Source organism: Coffea arabica, chromosome 10e (genome assembly GCF_036785885.1).
Source record: "Coffea arabica cultivar ET-39 chromosome 10e, Coffea Arabica ET-39 HiFi, whole genome shotgun sequence".
Classification (NCBI taxonomy): Eukaryota; Viridiplantae; Streptophyta; class Magnoliopsida; order Gentianales; family Rubiaceae; genus Coffea; species Coffea arabica.
In genome coordinates, this window is record NC_092328.1 from 41956676 (window position 1) to 41976238 (window position 19563).

The window sequence follows — 19563 nt, forward strand, 5'->3', positions numbered from 1 at the left end:
TGTGTAAATTGCCTCCCCATATACATGGATTTTATGAAATTTATCTCCTGTAAGGTTTTGGTTGATTTTTTTGGTTCTATAGCTGGTATCAGAGTTCTAGGTTCAAGAAATTGGTTATGGGGTACTAGTGAATATTGAAGAATTCTCCCGATTACGAAATTAGTCCCGAAAGTTTCCACTGTGAGAGAGTTGGGCACAAAGTTTGCTCAGAAGTATTCAATTGATTGAGATAGACCACAAGGTTGGTCATAAAGTATCTAGTCGATGGCAATTCGACTATAAGATTGGTTCAAAAATTGTCAAATTGATTGTGATTGTGAAAATTAGGGGTACTAACGAGTGAAGTTTTGGCCTAATCGAGTCGAGTTGAGTTTTGACCTAATTAAGTCAAGTCTCAACTTAGTTTTATGAAACTCCAACTCGGGTTCAAGTTCGATGAGCTTAAAATGTAAAACTTAAGTTCGATCTCGTCCTGAATTTGAGTCAAGCTCGAGCTCGAATTCAAGTTCGAGTTCAAGTTTAAAAAATAAAAAAATAATTATTTTGTTTTTAAAAATGAATAAAATAATAATTTTTCTTAACAAATAATAAAATATTACGGATATATATGTAATTTTATTATTAAAATAAAAAATATGTATAATCGAGCTGGCTCGTGAGTTAACGAGTTGAATATTTTTGAACTCGAATTCGAGCTTGAGTTTGAATTGCTCGCAAGTGGTTCGATTCGTTTGCAGACCTATTGAAGACAAAGATCAGAGAAGAATCCTGTTTGTTGAATTGTGATTATAAAAATCACAAAGTGATGAGTTGTCAAGGAATTGACATCAATTTGTGCGACAATAACAGTCTATCTAGCTGCATGGATTATTGCAATCAGAAAAGTATTTGAAGATGAACTAATACAAAGTGATGTTGATATAAATTGCAAGGGAGATTATTGTTTGAGATGGTGGTGAACCAGATCCAAAAGAGAGCTTAATTTAAGAGAGGTAATGTTGGCATATTAAATGAAGGTTGAAAAAAAAAAGAAATTTCTATATTGTTATTTAGCAATTTTTAGTCAAGTCAAGTTTTTAGTAGTTTTATTGAAGTCAAGTTAAAGCAGTTTTAGTGTTTAGGAATTTATATTTTATTAGGAAATTTCATATGATTGTAAGACTTGTTTGCCAAGTCATCTAGTCTATAAATAGGGAGTCATATTATTGTATTTAGTTGAAAAGAGTAAAAGATTTGAGAGCCTTGTTATACAGTGTGTGATTAATATATTATTGTTGATATTTATTCCTCTTTTCTCACACATACTTATATGTGTATAAATTGCTTCTCCATATACAGGAATTTATAAAATTTATCTCCTATAAGGTTTTGGTTGATTTTTTTGGTTCTACAAGTAATATAAGAGAAGCAAAAAAGAAAAAAAAAAGTAGTAGGAAAGGAAGAATAAGGGAATGAATAAACGAGAGGAGAGATGAGTTGTGTAGTACGGGAAGAGAGGGTGTAAGTGAGAGGTCCCGGGATCAAGACCTCTCCACTTACACTAAAAAAATGAGAATAAATAAACAAAAATGATATAAAATAAAATAACTAAAATAGGGAGCAAAGTGCTTATTTAATGAATTCAAGGGGGCAAAGCACAACTGAGGGTAAAGTTCAAGGGAGTTTAGTGCATTTAACCCTAAAACTAAATTAGTAGATATTAATTGGCCAAACCCTATGGCTTTCCAAAGTTTGCCAGCCGGCTGCCTTGAAGAGTAAACTATTGGTAGTCCAAAAGCCAAATAAATATTTAGAACGAAGTATTTACAAACCAAAATTCAGATATAAGAGGGTGTGATTAAGAAAAAACGTGCGATTGGGCAGAAAGTCCCAAAACTTCAGAAAAGACATGCTCTACAAACAATAATCCGTAATAATAAAAAAAATTGGAGACTAAAATAACGCAATTTATAATAGATGATTTACTGAAATCTAAAAGTGAGAAGGTCAAACCATTGATCTTCGATGATCAAACCACAAAAGGCAATAAAAAAAATTCTACTAAATCGGAGTCACAAGTAATATGTACAGTGCAATTGGTGATTTGGGTTTTCACGATTTGTTAAGGGAAAAATAGTCTTTTTTCCTAATTCTTCCACTACCTAGTTGAATTTTTAATAGATCTCTTCTTACGTACTAGGGGTGCAAGTGAACCGAGCTACTCATGACTCATGAGTAGTTCTTTGCTCTACTAAACAAAAAAAAAAACTATGCAAAATTTGATCTTACCAAGCTCGAATAGCAAATTGAGTTCGGCTTGATTTTCAAAATGCTATGCTAGAGGGCCTAATTGAGTATTATTTATTATTTATATTTTTAATTTTTAATATTATTTATTTTTTCTTTTTAGTTTTGATGTTTTCAATATTTTTGGCTTTAAATTTTTAATTTTTTATTGATGGAAACACAACTTCCTAAATTATTTTTCTCATTTGAATACTAGTTTAAGCGTTTTGGCTTTAATAATTGTTAATGGATAATTGAAAATTTGCAGTTCAATTTTTTTTTAAAATTTAATCAAGAATGCTCTATTGATCTCAATTTCGAATTCAAGTGGTACTCAAGTCAATCTCAAACTCTAAAAAATGATATTCAACAAGTTTCAGCTTGAATTTAGATGACCTACATATTTTAGTCAAGTCGAACTTGTATAAGGTGGTACTCGAACTCAATTCAACTTAAATATACCCCCAACATTATTCTGCAGAAAACAAAGGAGGAGAAGGGCTCATTGATGTGGTTTAGTGCTGCCACTAAAGTCAACCCCCTGGATGAATATTATCACTAACAAAGCTCTATTCATAATTTTTTTACATAATTTCTATTTACAGTTTCAAATTTTTATGAATTCATGTGCAACTTATGGATGTTTTGTTATCATTTGGATTGCTATATTTTTGAGTTATTGCAAAAAAATATACTGTAACGATTTGATATATGTGAGAAAAAAATGTGAGTGAAAAATGTAACCACAAAATGTGTAAAATTTTCTTTTGAAAACTGTAATCCAACTATGTAGTCTTTCGTAAAATTGTCCCTTCTCGATTTCTTACCACAACAAATCTGGCATTTAGCTGCAACTTTCATAGCAAAAAGTCGTAATTTCGTAAATGAAAGTCTTTAATGACCACAATTTTGTAGCTAGTTTCGTCAGCAATTCCACGTTGCTAATAACATTGGGCCACAAAAGTCAGAATTTCGTGGCCCAAAGGCCATCCATAGGTGACGAAGGCTCTTCTAAGCCTGCAGTGGACTTCCAGTCAACCCTAAATGTGAAAGATATAAATCTTGCACGCACACAATCATTCCTGTTGATAAAACTGAAATCTGCAAATTGAAATCTAAAATCTAAAATCTGAAATCTGAATTCGTTAAGTTACTAAATTGTTAAATCTAATACATTTAAGTGTATATCATATTGAATAATAAGTAAATAGTTTATCACTTATTATTTGGAGCAAATTTTGCCTAAAACATTTAATGCCACTTAATTAATTCAAATATTCTATTTTTCGTTATGAAATGACATATTAAGATCTGAACTCATTAAATTTAAATGTTCAATTGGGTTAAACAGGGCCTAACAGTGCTTTTGATACAATTGAAATAATTCAGTTATCAATCAAGGCCTAAGGGTGCATTTGATAAAATTAAAGTTCGAAAACTATAAATCTAAATTTTGAAGTTTGAATGTATTGAATTACAGAATTGTTAAGTTCTAAAATTCAGTGTCACTTAATTAATTCAGATGTTTCATTTTTTGTTATCAAACGCATCTAAACACATTAAGATTTAAATTCATTAAGTGCTGAATTGAATTGTCAAATAAGACCCAAGTCATTGATCCGGCAAAGAAATGCAATGAATGGTAAACCAAATAGCACTACCATTTAGCAGGGTTATTGTAACTCATTCCCCTGGTTTCTTATGGTATCACAACTATTTTCAACCAGGGAGAATAGTCAATTTTTGGTAATCACAAGTTCACTGGACTCCCTCAAAAGTACTTTTCAACCATCCTTAACAAGCAAATGATCTACAGCACGATAAAATTCAATTCAATAAGAACATGTACTTGCTGATAAAAAGGTTAATTGTTCTAATAAACAAATGTATCTGTATAGATCTAATCCTCAGAAATGAGATCAAAGAAACAAAAAGGCTATGATAACTGAATGGAATTTTACAGACAAAGAAGAGAAGCAATGTTTTTTTTTTTCTTGTGAATTCATTTGCTAAATCTGTACTCCCAACTAAGCAGTGACACTAAAGCTCAACCACTAATATCAAACTTTGTCATCCAGTTTGTCATTAACGAGAGGAAGCAACTCGACTTTGTTCCTGGGAGTCCGAGGTGTACGAGGTGTTCCTGGGGTCTGTTGCGATAGCTTGTGTCTCACATACCCATAGAATGTACATCCTACTAACGTCACCGTGCATCCAACAGCATTCATAAGTGAAATTGGGTTCCTAAAGATGAGCCACGAAAATGTAATAGCAACTGCAACCTACGGGGACAAAGTTCATGTTAACAAACTTTTAGTAAAATATCTAAAAGATATAGACATGTTTTTAACCCATGCAAACAAATTATCATAGTAAAGCAGAATGGTTTCAGAAAGATTGGTTCAAAATGTGCATGTAATCAGTTTAAATTCGTATCAATTGCTGTCATAGGCACCCTAGTGCTTGTGCATGCATAAATAGTTTCCCTTTCCATGTTTTGCACTTGAAACCATTTTAGTGTTACACCGCGAGCATATTAATTATCGTGTGTGTACAAGTTAGAAGTCAAATGGTATTTTCATTTTCATGGATTGCTCAAGTTTATATATTTGGTATTATAAGATCTCCAAATTTAAATGCTTCAAAAGGCAGTAATGCAATTTCCAGTCTTCGAGATTGGACGTATTGAATGGCTCTTGCATTCCAAAGTAAAGCTTAAAACTCATTAGCAATTAGGCAATGACCACTGCAAGTAACCAAAAGTTTCCTCTAAGCAACCATAATTACGTGATTTGTAGAAGCACTACTGCTTAGTTTAAAACCTGAACCCAACAATTGGAAACCACAACTCCCCTCTTCTCCCCACCTCCACCCTAACCCAGAAAAAAAAATTGGAAAAAGTAAAAGAAACAAAATATATATATATGAAAAGTTTGATAATTGAAGTACTAACTAGCAATGTAATCATTCTTTTTATCCATGGTGACCTCACAACTGCCAAGTAAATTCCCTGCCTGTCAAGCCACATCATTCAAGTGAAGCAATGCATAGAAACCCAGTCAGATTAATTTCAGATAAAAAATGTGGGATATTTAATAGTTGTCCTCGATGAAAGGGACATCAACTTCATGAGCAAACAATGTGTGCTTATGTTAAAAGATTATCCCCCCCCTCTCCCCCCCAAAAATGATGATGCGTGCTTATGTTAAAAGAATTCTAATATTGCCATTTCTTAGTCATAAATGCTTCAGGTACAATAGCAGAAAAACTATTATAGGCATTTAAAAACTAGTAATCACGTATATTTTGCATACACTTCTCGAAAAATTACTTGCCACATTTGCAAGAATTTAGGGTGGCATAAGTCATTCCATGACAACAGATGATTCTAATGATATGCTAGTTGTCAGTAATTGTTATTATTAACAAATTTATGCATGAGGATGGAGATTTTCGCTCTCACCTTAAGATTTCCAGCCACATTAAACGTTACCGCAGTTGTAGAGTGAATGACATAAAAGATGGAGAAGTTGAGGCAGAACGCTAACACTCCAGAGCCAAAGATAATAATTAGTGGTGAGACAAGCTCAGTATGTGTGCGGAACCATTCCACCACTCCAGATCCTTCAAGCACTAGAGCTGGTGCAGCCAAGATCATTGTTGCAAGAGGTGCCATGTAATATACTGTGTTTATGCTAGAGATTGCATGGAATAAACCTCAATTAATAAAAACTCAAACTTGCATCAAAAGAAATATAAACTATCAAATATCCAAAATACATCTTTAGAAAGGGGGGGGGGGGGGTGGGGTGCGTGTCCAGCAAGGTGTAATGAACTAAAAAATTCAAAGATTAGACAAATAGAGCAACAACTAGTAAAAGCTGTTATCATACACCCTGAATGTTGTCAGGGGAATACTCACGTGTAACTGGTTTTGACAACAGGACCATCTGTGAAAAAGACAGATGTTCAGATTTCCCAAAACTAAATCTCACCCCTCCACTAGTTCACCAACCACCCCGTGGTCCACCTTAGTAGGGGCAGCCACAGTGCAACATTATCCTTCCTTCCAAACCCAGTCAAGCTATCCCAAATCATCTCGGTTAGAGAAGGGACCAGGTTTTATAGAATTGGAAAACAGGTACCCATGCTCATTATCTAGATGACTTGACCAAAAATATAAATTGATCTTGGTTCTCAGCCTAGGCTGCCTGATTGGTACAGTGCATGGACCACTGCTCTTGAGTGAATGTTTTAAGATATTTGGAGACTAAGATCCTTAACAGTTGTTAATTGAAGCACTTGACAACTTAACTAAACTGGTTTTCAAAATAAGGGGCAAATCATGGTAGCCTTGACATGCATTTTTTGTATTCTTCTATTCAAATCATCTTCAAATAAGTACCAATAAGAATCTGCGTATTGATGATAACCATGAATAATCTTTACTGTGCCACAACTATGTAAGCACAAAATTTTCACCTCTTCCCTTAAAACTCAAATAAGCAAATTTAAAGGCCCATCAATTGGAGGATAGATGACGCATAATAGTCCAATATTAGGAGAAATGGAAATCAAATAAAGGAACAAAATGAAAACCAGGAACGACAGCTTATCCATGTTCGACAAATATCAGTCTGAATGTACACGTAGTCGATTGTTTCCTTCTACATTTAGTCAACAGCAGAATCTTAGCTTCGTTTACAGCTTTTTAAGATTTGGATAATTTAAAATCCTCATTTTCAATCACACTGGTTGGATGTATTAATATTTTCTAATAAAATATCAATCAGGCAGGAGTTCAGATGACCAAATGAACACCGTAGACATCCTCATACTATTAAATGAAAGCCCCCCTTACTGACTATCAGGAAGATCCTGTATTGAAAAAGACTCACAGATACCACAGTGTTCTTATTTGAATTTTCCCTGTAGCAGCAACCCACGTGCTATATCATCATTACAAAGGTACTTTTAAAGCTTTTCTGAAACATGATCCGCTTACTGGTGGTATTAATCAACAATATCCAGAGTCAAATATAGGGCATAGGAAACATGTGGCAGCACATTTACAAACAAAAATTTAATGATTAAGATCTAAATCTATAAATTCACCATTAAGGCTGTTCAAGGATAAAACTTGGGGCCTTTCCTTTAGTAAATTGTAGCTTCATAATTGGATTCCTCATTGTGCCATGTCCATGTTGGAGTAGTAGGAATCAAACCAGAAGCATACAACAAAGAACTTTGTGGGATTTGACATGCTGTAACAGCAACTACTGGGAGTGTGGCTACCTCACATGTAATTATAAACAGTAACTCCACATAATGGTAGAATTTTATTGTCACAAATCAATTATCATCCATGAATTTCTAAGATAAGGCATCCTCATAAACAACAATAACCACAACTAACAACAGCCACAACAAAATGATGAAGCACCATCAAATGCTCAACAATTTAGTTACTTCCTAGAATATATACTTTCCTTTCTCCCTAAGCAATTATTTTACTTCTTGTTCACCCACCGCAGGAAATTGACTATCTAGTCTTCAGGGCAGTATCTATAAGCAAGCTTATGCAACCCAGAGAGAAACATCAATATATTATTTTTTATTTTTAATATCAATTATAACATTCTCTGTATTGCTCAGAGTGTTTTTTTGTTTCTTTTCTTTTATCTTTTTCTTTCTCTTTTTGGCTTTTTTTTTGTTTTTTTTTTGGGGGGGGTGGTGTTGTAATGAGATGGGACTGTAGGATACCTGTCAAATTTGTAACCATGAAGCAGAGATTCTGCGAGGATAGTTTTTGTAGAGGTAGCAAGACAGCCGAACAAGGCAGCGAAGAAGCCGAAGACATTGAAACTTAGCTCAGTGATAGAAGTAAGAAGAATTCCTCCAACAATGGGAACTAATGATGCCCATATTCTCCAGTCAAAGTATTTTCTCCAAACTAGCCACTGCAGAAAAACTAGTCCCAATGGATGGAATGTGACGCAGCATCAGTTAATTTATAAGTTTTACAGGAATAAAATACAGAAGAAATGAATTAATACTTATGCTTTTTGATATCATCTGAAGAAGAGCCACAGGGTAGGAAAGAATAGGGTATGAAAAGCACAAGGTCTTGCCTAATTGAAGACTTTTCCTATTTGATATAATGAATACTTTTTTAAAAAGCTTGTCATGCTAATATTCTGAGCTTCCATTATATAGTAGACTGTTTTCTCACCTGTTGTTGCCGGAGTAAAGGACTTTATGGTTTGCATAAAAGAAACCGGTATGTAACGCAAACTAACGTTTCCCAGCACAATGTTTATGCAAAAGATAAAGGACATTGGAAAGATCCTTCTCCATCGATCTTCAGGGTCCACCACAATAAGAGGCTTGAGTTTTAGCACCTTGATTACCAGGTATGCACCAATAGCTGAGCAGATAAAGTGTACACATGACACCGTCAAGGGGAACTTAAACTCCAGTTTCTGTAAGAGTGGGAAAAAGAAATAAAAAAAATACATGATTATGAACTATTGCAATATCGTACAGGTACTTAAAAGATGGAAACATTCACATTCAGGCATCAAAAAGATGGAAACAAACACATTTGACTGGAAGAAATGAGAAAAAGATGGTATTTAATCTCCTCGACCTTGCCCAACATAATTTTGCTCATAAAGAGTATAAGCTCAACGATGGTTAACAGCAGCTAGTAATCACAATCACCAGAGTCAAAAGTTACATCGCCAAGAATATTCAAGAATCGATTCACAGGATTTGCTCCAAAGGATAATCTTCAATCAATGCAAAGAAAAGAACTTAAGTGGAAAAATGCAAATAGCTCATTCACATGGTCATACACATAAAGCAATTTATCAACATTAATGCTTTCCAATAACTCCAAAATGAACTTCCTCAAATTTTTTTTTCGGTGGTGTGGGGTGGGGGAGGTCCTAAAGACAAAAAATCACAACTGATTTCAAGCTGATAAATGTACACTTCTGAATGATCAACGATACCCAAAAAGGCATAAAAATTAATTGATCATATTCAACCATCATCAAACAATCTAAAATTTTAATAAAGAGTACCTTTTATTTTTCTAATCATCTACCGTAAGAGAAAAATCTTTTCTCTGTAAAATATGTAACACAAGAAATAAATATGTGGGGATATGCTCCTCGCCTCCAAATTCGAAATGGTGGAAGGCTATGTCTGCACTCTCTTCAAGATCCTCGCATCACAACCTAAAAACAGTGATCCTAACTGATAAGTTGAACTAATTACATGCACTTGAGATTAAAGGCAGCTAGTTTATGCAACAAAGTTGCTGTCTTGATCCATATGCCATGTAGGCTCTAACAACCATTCAAGATGCTCAAATTAGATCTAGTTCAGGATGCTCTGAGGTGATTATCAAATATCACGTCCGTGTGAAAGCTCGAAGTCAAATCAGTCGGTTACCACTTACCTTTCTCGGAAATCACTTCAAAAAGCATTTATATATAAGATCAGCTGATATTTTAGGCAAGGCAAAATATAAATCGAAGCCTGAATCACAGCAGTTAAAATAATTGCAACCACTAACCAAGTTCACTCACAGATCTAACATATTACATGTCCTTAGTATGATAAGCAATCATGGATCATGAAATCACTCATATCAATTAATAAAAATCAGCCTTGTCTGTTTCCATGGCTGTGGAAAAACAACAACAAAAAGCAGTCAGTAAATAGTATCTATTCTCCTCCTCCTTCAGCTACAATTCAAAAAAATTTGAAAAGCAAAGTACTTTATTTTGATTTCTCAAGAAAAGAAAAGGAAAAATTCAGAGAAAACAGAGACAACAATCAGGCAGCTGACAACACAGATATGGATTAAGCCATTAACCAACATCAATCACCAGAAACCAATTAACTACTAGCCTGAATTAACTAATAACTTTCCAATACTAAACAAATCAAAACAAATCATAAACTCTATCCAATAAATTCTTCCCCAATTGATCCTTTTCCTTTTTCTTTTTCTTTTTCTTTTCTGGGGGTGGAATCAGCAGCTAACAAATTAACCATACATGAAAACAGAAAAAGAAAACGAAACACAGAACAAGCCCAGAAAAAATTTAAGAAGAATTCAGAAAACCCAATAAACTAAACCTCCCAAAACAGGGGAAAAAAAAGCGGGAATACAATACCTGAAAGATCCATTTATTCATGATAATAACAGTGACATTGAAGCCCCACCATTGAATTATAGCCAAAATGGATCGAATTACAGTCCAATCATATAAACTCCCAGTCCCCTCCATCTCTGCCTCTCAAATCTCCAAAACTCCCCCTACTTCCTCCTCCAATCCCTCCAATTTTTCCAATCCAATCAACTCAAATTCAAGAATGCTATTGCTATATTCAATTTCAAAGAATTCTGGGCTTGTTTCTCGACTAGCGGTGGTAACTAGGAAGGTGGGAAAGCTCCTCAGAGGTCATGATGTAATAGGTACTCGCCAGCTTAGTATGGAGAAGGACTAGAAAACTTGCGTTTCTTCTCCTTATTAGTAAAGGCTATTTAAAAAAGGGGAGAAAAAAGGCAAAAAAGAAAAAAGAAAAAAGAAAAAAAAAAAGAGTTGTGAGAGAGATAAAGGGTGTGGTTTGGTTTCTTGATTTGTACTGTACAACGTAGGATTTCTTTTGTTGTTCGTAAATTTTGGTGTCTTTGTATTTTCTTTTAGGTTATGTTTAGAAGTTTGATTAATTCTTTTTACATAATTACCTGCAATTGTGAATAATGAATACATAGTATGTAGTTTTTATTTAAAATTAAATTATTTATATTATACTATTATTATAAAGAATTTTTTTTATTGCACGAGTGAATTTGAATGCCTACCAAATAAAAAAAATATTTATAATAAGAGTTAATCTTTTATATACACTGATAGTGTATACACTAGTACGATTGGATGTATAATACATATGCAAATTTGAATTTGAATTTCAAATTTAAATTATGTGTCATGCATCTAATGGTGAAAGTATATGCAGTGTTAGTGTATAGATGATTAATTCTTATAATAATAGTATAGAAAAGATTAATTCTTAAAAGTTATGATGAAATTCATTTTTATTTTTAAATTTTGATGCATTTGAAATTTTATAATGGTAAGGTGAAGTAGTTGGGTTGAACTATTGAGCTGGTTTGGTTTAAAATTATGGGATGCCCACATAATAAGTAATAATTAATTCAATTTGAAGTTTTGCTATTCCACTATTAGATGAATAATCCATAATATTTACCCAAGAAAAATACAAGTTTTTTTGGATAATTATGAATATAAGGCATCATAATGTAGTTATTCACGAATTAAAAGATTAAGAATTGTAGAGTTTAAATTCATAACGTTTCATTTAAAAAACCAACTTTTGATGCATTGATCTTCATATCCCTTCATTTTGAATCCATACTTTTCATACAATGGTAACTTTGTACTAATAATATTGATGATTTGTGTTATTATTACCGAAAACTTGTATAAAGTGAAGATTTAGGTCATGTTAGACAGCCCAATTCAGTATTTAAATTTACTGGGTTTAGATCTTGTTCAAATGTGTTTGATAATAATAATAAAAAAAGACCATCTGAATTAATTAAATTGTTCTGAATTAACTAGGCAAAACTTATATCAGAAAATAAGTGCTAAACTATTCACTTATCACTTTAAGCAAAACGCGCTCAAATGTCAATATTCAACAATTCATTCAACAACTTAGAATTTCATATTTCATATTTAAGTTTTATCAGCTTCCCTTTTAGTGCAAAATGACCAAATACGCACTTGTATTTAGCTCTCCGGTTTCACGTTGATTCCATATGTTATCAAGAGCACTATGCAATCTTGATGCAATGTACCATTTTCGTGATTTCTTTTGTTTACCAAACGTCAAGATTAGTTCACAATCTTCACGCCTTTGTTTCCGTTTGGTATTATGATATCTAGTCACGTTAAACACACTAGCAATTAGTGTTTGTTTGGATTGAGCATTATTTGTCCAGTTTTATTTGCTTACATCATCATTACAATTTCCAATACACCTTTTTATATTCCCAATTACCTTTTTATCTCACATACATCAAATCACAAAAAGTGCTACAGTAAAAATATCTCAAATAATCCCAAATAACTTACAATCCAAACAAACCCACGTGTTTTCTTTTCCTTTTCCACCCTGAAAAAAGGCATAAAAAAAGGAAAGAAAAAAAAAAGAAAGATAGAACGAAACCTTTTATTTTAATTTGTTTTCTGTTATACGATAAGAAACCTTGACAACTATACCCTTATTTAAGAAATAGAAAGTTAGGTGCACTAACTAACGAGTACTTGTAGGCAAAGTTCGAAAGACTCAATATATGCTACAAAAATTAATTCAATTAATTATCGAGTTATATTTGTGTCCCTTAACTAGATCTAATATTAGTAACCACTTAATTTTAGTCATTGCAGCAATTTTATAGTAATATCATTTTCAAAGTTTTGTGAGAGAAGGTCGTAGGGAATAAATAAGAATTTAAACCACTTGGCTATAATAAAATTACCAATTTATTACCATTTTGTAGGAGTTATGAGAATTCCGTAGATAGACAAACTATGTAGGTTAGGGAAGCAAAACCTAATTTCCTAAACCTACAACAGTTTGACCAAAAAAAAAAAAAAAGTATTTGGGTGTAGGTATAAAGGTCTATTTGATCAATTTCAAACATATTTTTCGGCCACTTTTTGATTTCAAAAATGCATTTGTCATTTGTCGACATAGGTGTTAAAGTACAATTTTTCAAAGTTCCACCCTAAAATACAACCATTCAAACCGAGCCTTTACGTTAAAAAGGAAAAAAAAAAGTGACTAAAAATCAAGAATAACAAAAATGATTGCGCGCTTTCCATGATTTTCTTAGGCAATCCCGTCTCTTAATCTTCTTTTGAGGGAAAACACCATTTCCTAATTATGTGATCACAAATTGTGAAATATATTATCATTTGCAAAGAAAAAACTGCAGTTCTTTTTACATCTCCTCTAGTTTAAGAGAACAAACAAGAACTTCATTCGTTTTTCATTTGAGATTGCTACAAGAGGAAAGTTCTATTTAGTGAAATGATTATAGTTTGAAAATAATAAAGATAAGTATAATTACAATAGAAATTTCTTCCGCCAGAGGACATAAATTTAATCTTGTCAGACCTAGAGTGAGAAAATCAAAAGAATAGGAATTTTTCTATAAAATTAAAAAAAAAAGAAAAAGAGAACTATCAATTTTTTTCATAACATATAGATTTTCTTTTTCATAAATGTAAACTTTTTTTTATTTACATTACCCGTCTAATATTTAACTTAGTAACTAGAGAATGAAGACCCTAGTTGGCTCTCATTACCTTTTCTCCAAGGTTTTCTTTTTTTTTTTTTTTCAACTTTCCTCCACCATTTTTCCTAATTTTCCTAGGCAATTAAACAAAAATTACATGTAAAAATACTAATTACTAGGCCACAACTTGCTTTTTTTTTTTTATATAATTAACAATTCTTGAACTTTGAATTTTACTCTATCGTATGCACCTCGGTGGGGGTACAATTAATGTTAGTCATTAAGTTGCCAAAGTATTCCCGTAATGGGAAGAAATTTCAGTTAGGAGCCATCCTCCTTGTCAAAAGTGTCTTCACGCGTAATCTGTCCTTGGACTTGGAGCATCCAATAGGCACTATTATAGTTGGTTAATTACCATCGAATATATATATTACCCTTAAAAAACTCGTACACTAGGCTAATCCAATTTGTGTAGTGCAAATGGCCCTAAGAATCTACTCTACGTAAAAACAGGATTTTGAACCTCATGATATTAAAAATCAACATTATTCCTTGTTTTATTATCACTTCACAATTTTTTGGGATTTAAAGATATATTCATAATTTTTCAAATTTATTGTATTTGTTAAATTGCAGATCTAGTATTTCTATTTTCTGCTGCATGTTTAACCTATCATTAGAGCAGTGATATATATAAATCAAATCGTGCTAGACGATTTCCAGGAATCCGTTAATAAAATTTACTTTTTATATAAAAAAAAAACAAATCTTTGGGATTCATGGCACATGTAATTTGCTTAAATTTGCAATAAGATAGCAAAAGTCAGCACAACTATATAGAACTCCAAATTCTATGATGAAATAGGGGGAGATGGGCGTGAACCATGAACCAAGGCACATGGAAGAGAAAATAAATAGTGCCATTGTAGAAAACCGAGTAAATGCACATGGAGAAGAATATGTATCTTAGAATAGAAGGAAAAACACTTTGCTTGCAAAAGTGACGTTTGAATTCAATTAGGTTGCTTCTAGTTGATACTGTTCACCGGGGAAAAGTTGTTTTAGGTAATTTTACTAAGACCATTTGAGCTTTTTTAACAATAATTAACGTTTAAATAATGGCATTAGACATTTTCTATTAGTGTTTGATTAAAGATTCAGTCAGTACGTTACAATATAACTTCAATAGATCTTGAATTTTTTATCAATGATCTTATTTAGTCCTCAACTTTTAAAAATGTCTTATTAAGTCCCCTCAACTTATAAGCTTAGCACTGACTGCTCCTCCAAGCCTTGGGCTTTGATTTGATGATAATTTTCCTCCTCATGATTTAAAATAAGGCATATTTATCCCTTTTTTCGTAGTTTTGGCTGAAATTTAAGAGTTGATTAATTTGCCCAACAGAAGATGACAGTATTATCCTTCTAACAATTTATCTAAACCAATAAAAGAAATGAAATATTATTCATTGACAAATAACAAGTTTAGTATTACCTTATGCATATAAATTCAAGATTAATATTACCTTATGCTTACAAATTATGATAATATTTTTTATTGTTATAGTGTGTCATCATCATTATTATATGATCAGAAGTCTAATAAACCTAAATGACACATATAATGGTTTTTAATGAAAATAAATAAAAGATAGTTTTTTTCTTTTAACAATGTTGTATTGTTTATAGTCAACACTACAAAGAAGATAATAATTTGACAATAAAATTATGAAGTGTCCCTGCATTTTGTTTTGTTCTCGCTTTCTTCTTTATTTAGTTTTTTAGTTACATAGATACTATATAATTTAATCTTTTTTCAGAAAGTTTGTCATTAAAATTTAAATAATTTAATTAATCCCTAAAAGAAGGATATTATTCATAAAAATATATTAGAATACAATTTGCTTAAGTAAAACTTGTTAAAAGAGTTGTTTTGTCATTTTTTGTTTGTTAAAGTAGTCAACATTTTAATATTTCTCCAAAATAAAGTAGAAAATATTTGACTATCTTGTGAAATTGGGAAGGTCAATCTAAGTGTTTAACATCAAACCAAATCTTACTATGGAATAATGAAATTTAAATTAATTGGATTTGTCCCCAGGGACCAATTATAAAACAAACTTCAAAAGTTTAAAAATCTAATAGACGCTGTTAAAATAGTCAAATTATTCAATCATTAAATATTTAACCAAAACTATTTAATAGAGCTTATATACCTTATCTTAATATTGGAAAAGGATCATAGACATTAAATTAAACCTCAAGAAGCAAAATGAAGACCACAACACTTAGACTTAGCTGGGAGGGACCATTTAGAACCAAAATTAATAACTTGAGTGGCCTACTAGAAAATTTTAAACGTAGAGGGAAAAAGTAGAATCATTGCCAAAAAATTGAAAATAAGGCAATTTCCAGCCATTGTAGATTTCGAAATTCAGCTAACAAATGTAACAAATCTGTAAACTTTAAACTTTTAATTTCTTACTCACTGAGAAAACCTCTAGTTGGAAATGAATTTAATGGGCCTAAGTATCACTTTTAGATGAAGGAGCTTATCATAAATTTTCAAATCTCAAGACGCTCCTGAAGATTATACCCGTAGTTTTTTCTTTTTCTTTTTATTTATTTATTTTCAGGTCTAGTTTAGATGTTTTATATAGTCGATACTAAAGATGAATATGAAATTTAAGTCAAGTAAATATTTTCTTGAAATACTGGTCCATTGGACTTTTCCACAGAATGGCTGTATCCTTTAATTATCTATCTACTTGTTAATGCTGAATTTTCCCAATCCCATCGATTAAAACTCATAGTTTGAGTTCAAGAACAAGTGCACCACGCGAGGCATCAGCTTGCCATCATGTTGATATTCACACCATGTCTAGGTTGAAGGGCTCCATACATATAGATCATCAATTAGGAAGAGGAAAAGTTCCAATAAAGAAAAATAAATGGGTGACACAATTAGTGGCTAAGGACCAAATTTGGCAGATAATGGGCTAGGAATGGAACTCGACCTGATAGAATTGCAAATCATCTGCTCTACTCGTAACACTTTTTTGACTATCATCACTTGGGAATATGAAAGTGTTTTCTAAACTAACATCAGAAAGGGCAAGCACAAAGAGAATGAATTATTTACCTAAGAGTTTGTAAGCACAAAATCTGCAAATTGATGGTGCAATTCTTCATCATTTCTGTGGAAAACCCCAAAATTTTTGGAATTTTTTTGGAAACTATTTGAGAAACTAAAAATATGATATTCTATTACTGAACAACAAATTAATAATCTATTTATGCCTTTGAAGAATTTATTCCCAACAACTTATTTCTACTCAACCACTACCAGATAATGGGATAGTTAACTAAATCATACTCCTGCAGGTTAGTTAATTGACTCCATATAATCTATTTTCTCCTCAACAAGTAACGTAACTTCCCTCTTCATCTTCATTTGATAAACTTACGTATCCTAGAAAGCCCTTACCAAATTAAGAATACTCAAGTGTCGGAGGAGAAAGAAATATGGCCAATCTTAAAGGGGATTTAGCATCAAATTTTGATCAAGTAGGTTTTTTTTTTATAAATTAAAATTATTTTATTTACATGTATCATTCACTTTGTTATTATATTTAATCTACTTCAATGTTTACATTTATAGAAAAATGGATATGTTATGCCATAATTAGTGTTGATTCTCATTTAAATGTTCTTGGTAGAATAAAGAAAACTTAATTTTGGTTTTGCAAATTTTGGGGTAGAATTTAGAAATAATGGTAATTTTTTTGGGCCTTAGTTGAATGAAGGGAAACTGGTGGGGTTGAATCAGAAAACAAGAAAAATTTAGAGATAGGTTGGATTATTATGGAGTGGGCCAAGTAGTGTTGGGCTTACACCTTAAATTTTTCGGTTTAGGGTGAATATTAACTGAAGTAGGTTCGGCCGAAAGCAATTGGACTATAATTTTGTTATTACCACCGCCCCTAGATAAAACCAACTAATATATTTAAAGAATGGGCCATATGATATATTTAAAGAATAACTTTATGGACCAACTAAACTTATCCAATTAAATAAATGGACTTTTGTTTTATAGAGCTTAAGAACAATACTGAAATATTTTCAATACGAGTCTATTTTAAGCGAGTCTTGAAACCCAAATTTTAATTTAATAACTAAAGTTTTAATAAATAAACCAATATTAATATCAAGGGTTTAACATTTTTTTTCTAAGTCCAAATCAAGTAAAAAGAAATATATTTTTATGGTTCGACTCAACTCTAAGTCCAAACCTAAATTTAAATTGACTTTAACTAAGATGAGCCTTTTCTACAATGAACAAATAAATAAACAAATAAGCAATTAAGTTAATGTATAAATAAATGAATAAATAGATAAATAATGCTTATTATATGGATAACCAAATTATGGCTTTTTCTAAAAAAAAAAAGAAAACTTTCTAAATTAGGAAATTTTTTTTTAAAAAGGAAACCTTCCATTTTAGGAAACTCATCAGATACTCTCTACAAAAATGTTTAGCCATGTTTTCTAAGGTTATCCAAGATAGAATGAGCACTTTAAGGATAGGATATATGAACTAATTAAGGTATCTATGTAATAGGTTAGAGATTTGAAACAAGTTAAAGAATACGTTAAGAATCCCTTCAATTGAGCAGTTTGACGTAGGTGGTTCTTACCATTATGTGTTTTTCTAAAATATTAAATATGTGTTTTCTCATTGAAAATTGTACTTTGTTATATGTAAATGGATCATGTAGGATTATTTAAAGTTCTTTGTTATACTATGAAATATGAAATGAGTGGCATACTTTCATGAAATGAAATAAATATACTATAGATTTGGTTTCCATTGACCTGCAAACAAAAATGTCTTGGTAAGCCGCCTTTTGGTTAATTTCATCTGCACCCTTCAACTATATTCGAATTTTCACTTTAATCTCTAAATTTTAAAATGAAAACACTTTAGTACCTAAAATATAAAGGTTATCACTTTTAAGTAAAATTGTTGATGGAAGTGAAACAAATTTTATATCTAAGCGGAGCAAATTTTAGACTTTAAGAACTAAGGCTTCATTTGAGAGTTGAGAATTTGGATAGAAAAGAAAGGGAAAGAAGAGAAAGTTTGATTTTCTTTTGTTTGTGAGTTTTTATTAAGAAAGAAAAGAAAGAAAATTGGAGGATGAATGGTAGGCAAAATTTTCCCTCTCAAATTGGAGAGAAATGGAGAGAAAGTTAGAGGAAACTTGTGAAATTTTTTTAAAATACCTATTTTATTCTTAAAAAGGTCTTGAACAAATATTTAACGACTTTCATATATAAAATCATTCCACTAATTCTCAAAACTCCCAATTAACATAACAATACCTTCTCTTCTCTTCTCTTCTCTCGTAACTTAAGTTTTCCCTTCTTCTCTTTTCTATCCTAAACTCCCAAATTGAGCCTAAAGTGAATTAAATTTTATATATTAGGGTTATTATCACTTTACCCCCTTAAACTATATCACTACTATCAGTTTATCTCCTAACGTTATCTTTTAGTCACTTTACCCCCATAAATAATTCAATTCAACATGTTAAGAAATTTTGGACAAAAATATCCTTTTATTTTATAGCATTCCTACATTGTTATCATCACTTTATTCATTTAGGTTATAGTGATACAATCACTTTAGTTTCTAACATTATTTTCTAGGCATTTTACCTCATCGTTAATTTAACTAGTATGGTCAAAATTTTTTAAATATATTTATCCTTTTTTATATATAATTAAAAATAAAAAAGTTGGAATGGTTATTCTTCCTTTTTTTCATTTTAAGAGATCGACAAACATAAAAATAAAAGGGTTTTCTCAAATTTCTTTTTTTCACATTTATTAATACTAGGAAAAGAAAAAGAGATAGGAAAGAAGGAGACAAAAAATTAGATTTT

The 19563-nt window shown here is 31.5% G+C and overlaps 1 protein-coding gene across 2 annotated transcripts; it reads right to left on the bottom strand.

The window, feature by feature from the left end:
- Positions 1–4091: 4091 nt before the first annotated feature.
- LOC113712926 (UDP-galactose transporter 1) lies at positions 4092–10822 on the bottom strand. 2 transcript variants are annotated; one of them, XM_027236564.2, is made up of 5 exons: positions 10458–10821; positions 8498–8747; positions 8029–8236; positions 5729–5960; positions 4092–4547 (listed from the first exon to the last, which is right to left on the bottom strand). In XM_027236564.2, exons 1-5 carry the CDS (start codon positions 10569–10571, stop codon positions 4326–4328), a joined length of 1026 nt encoding a protein of 341 aa, XP_027092365.1. In that variant the 5' UTR covers positions 10572–10821; the 3' UTR covers positions 4092–4325. The 2 variants fall into 2 exon arrangements, with proteins under 2 accessions (XP_027092365.1, XP_071923544.1); XM_072067443.1 differs by having other exon boundaries at positions 4332–4540; positions 10458–10822.
- Positions 10823–19563: the final 8741 nt, after the last annotated feature.

Excerpts from the sequence above, each read along its gene's own strand:
- LOC113712926 (XM_027236564.2), bottom strand. The coding sequence starts at position 10,571 with ATGGAGGGGACTGGGAGTTTATATGATTGGACTGTAATTCGATCCATT. Across the intron at positions 8,748-10,457 it reads TGAATAAATGGATCTTTCAG|AAACTGGAGTTTAAGTTCCC; the intron begins GTATTGTATTCC and ends CCACTCTTACAG. Across the intron at positions 8,237-8,497 it reads CTTTACTCCGGCAACAACAG|TTTTTCTGCAGTGGCTAGTT; the intron begins GTGAGAAAACAG and ends CATTGGGACTAG.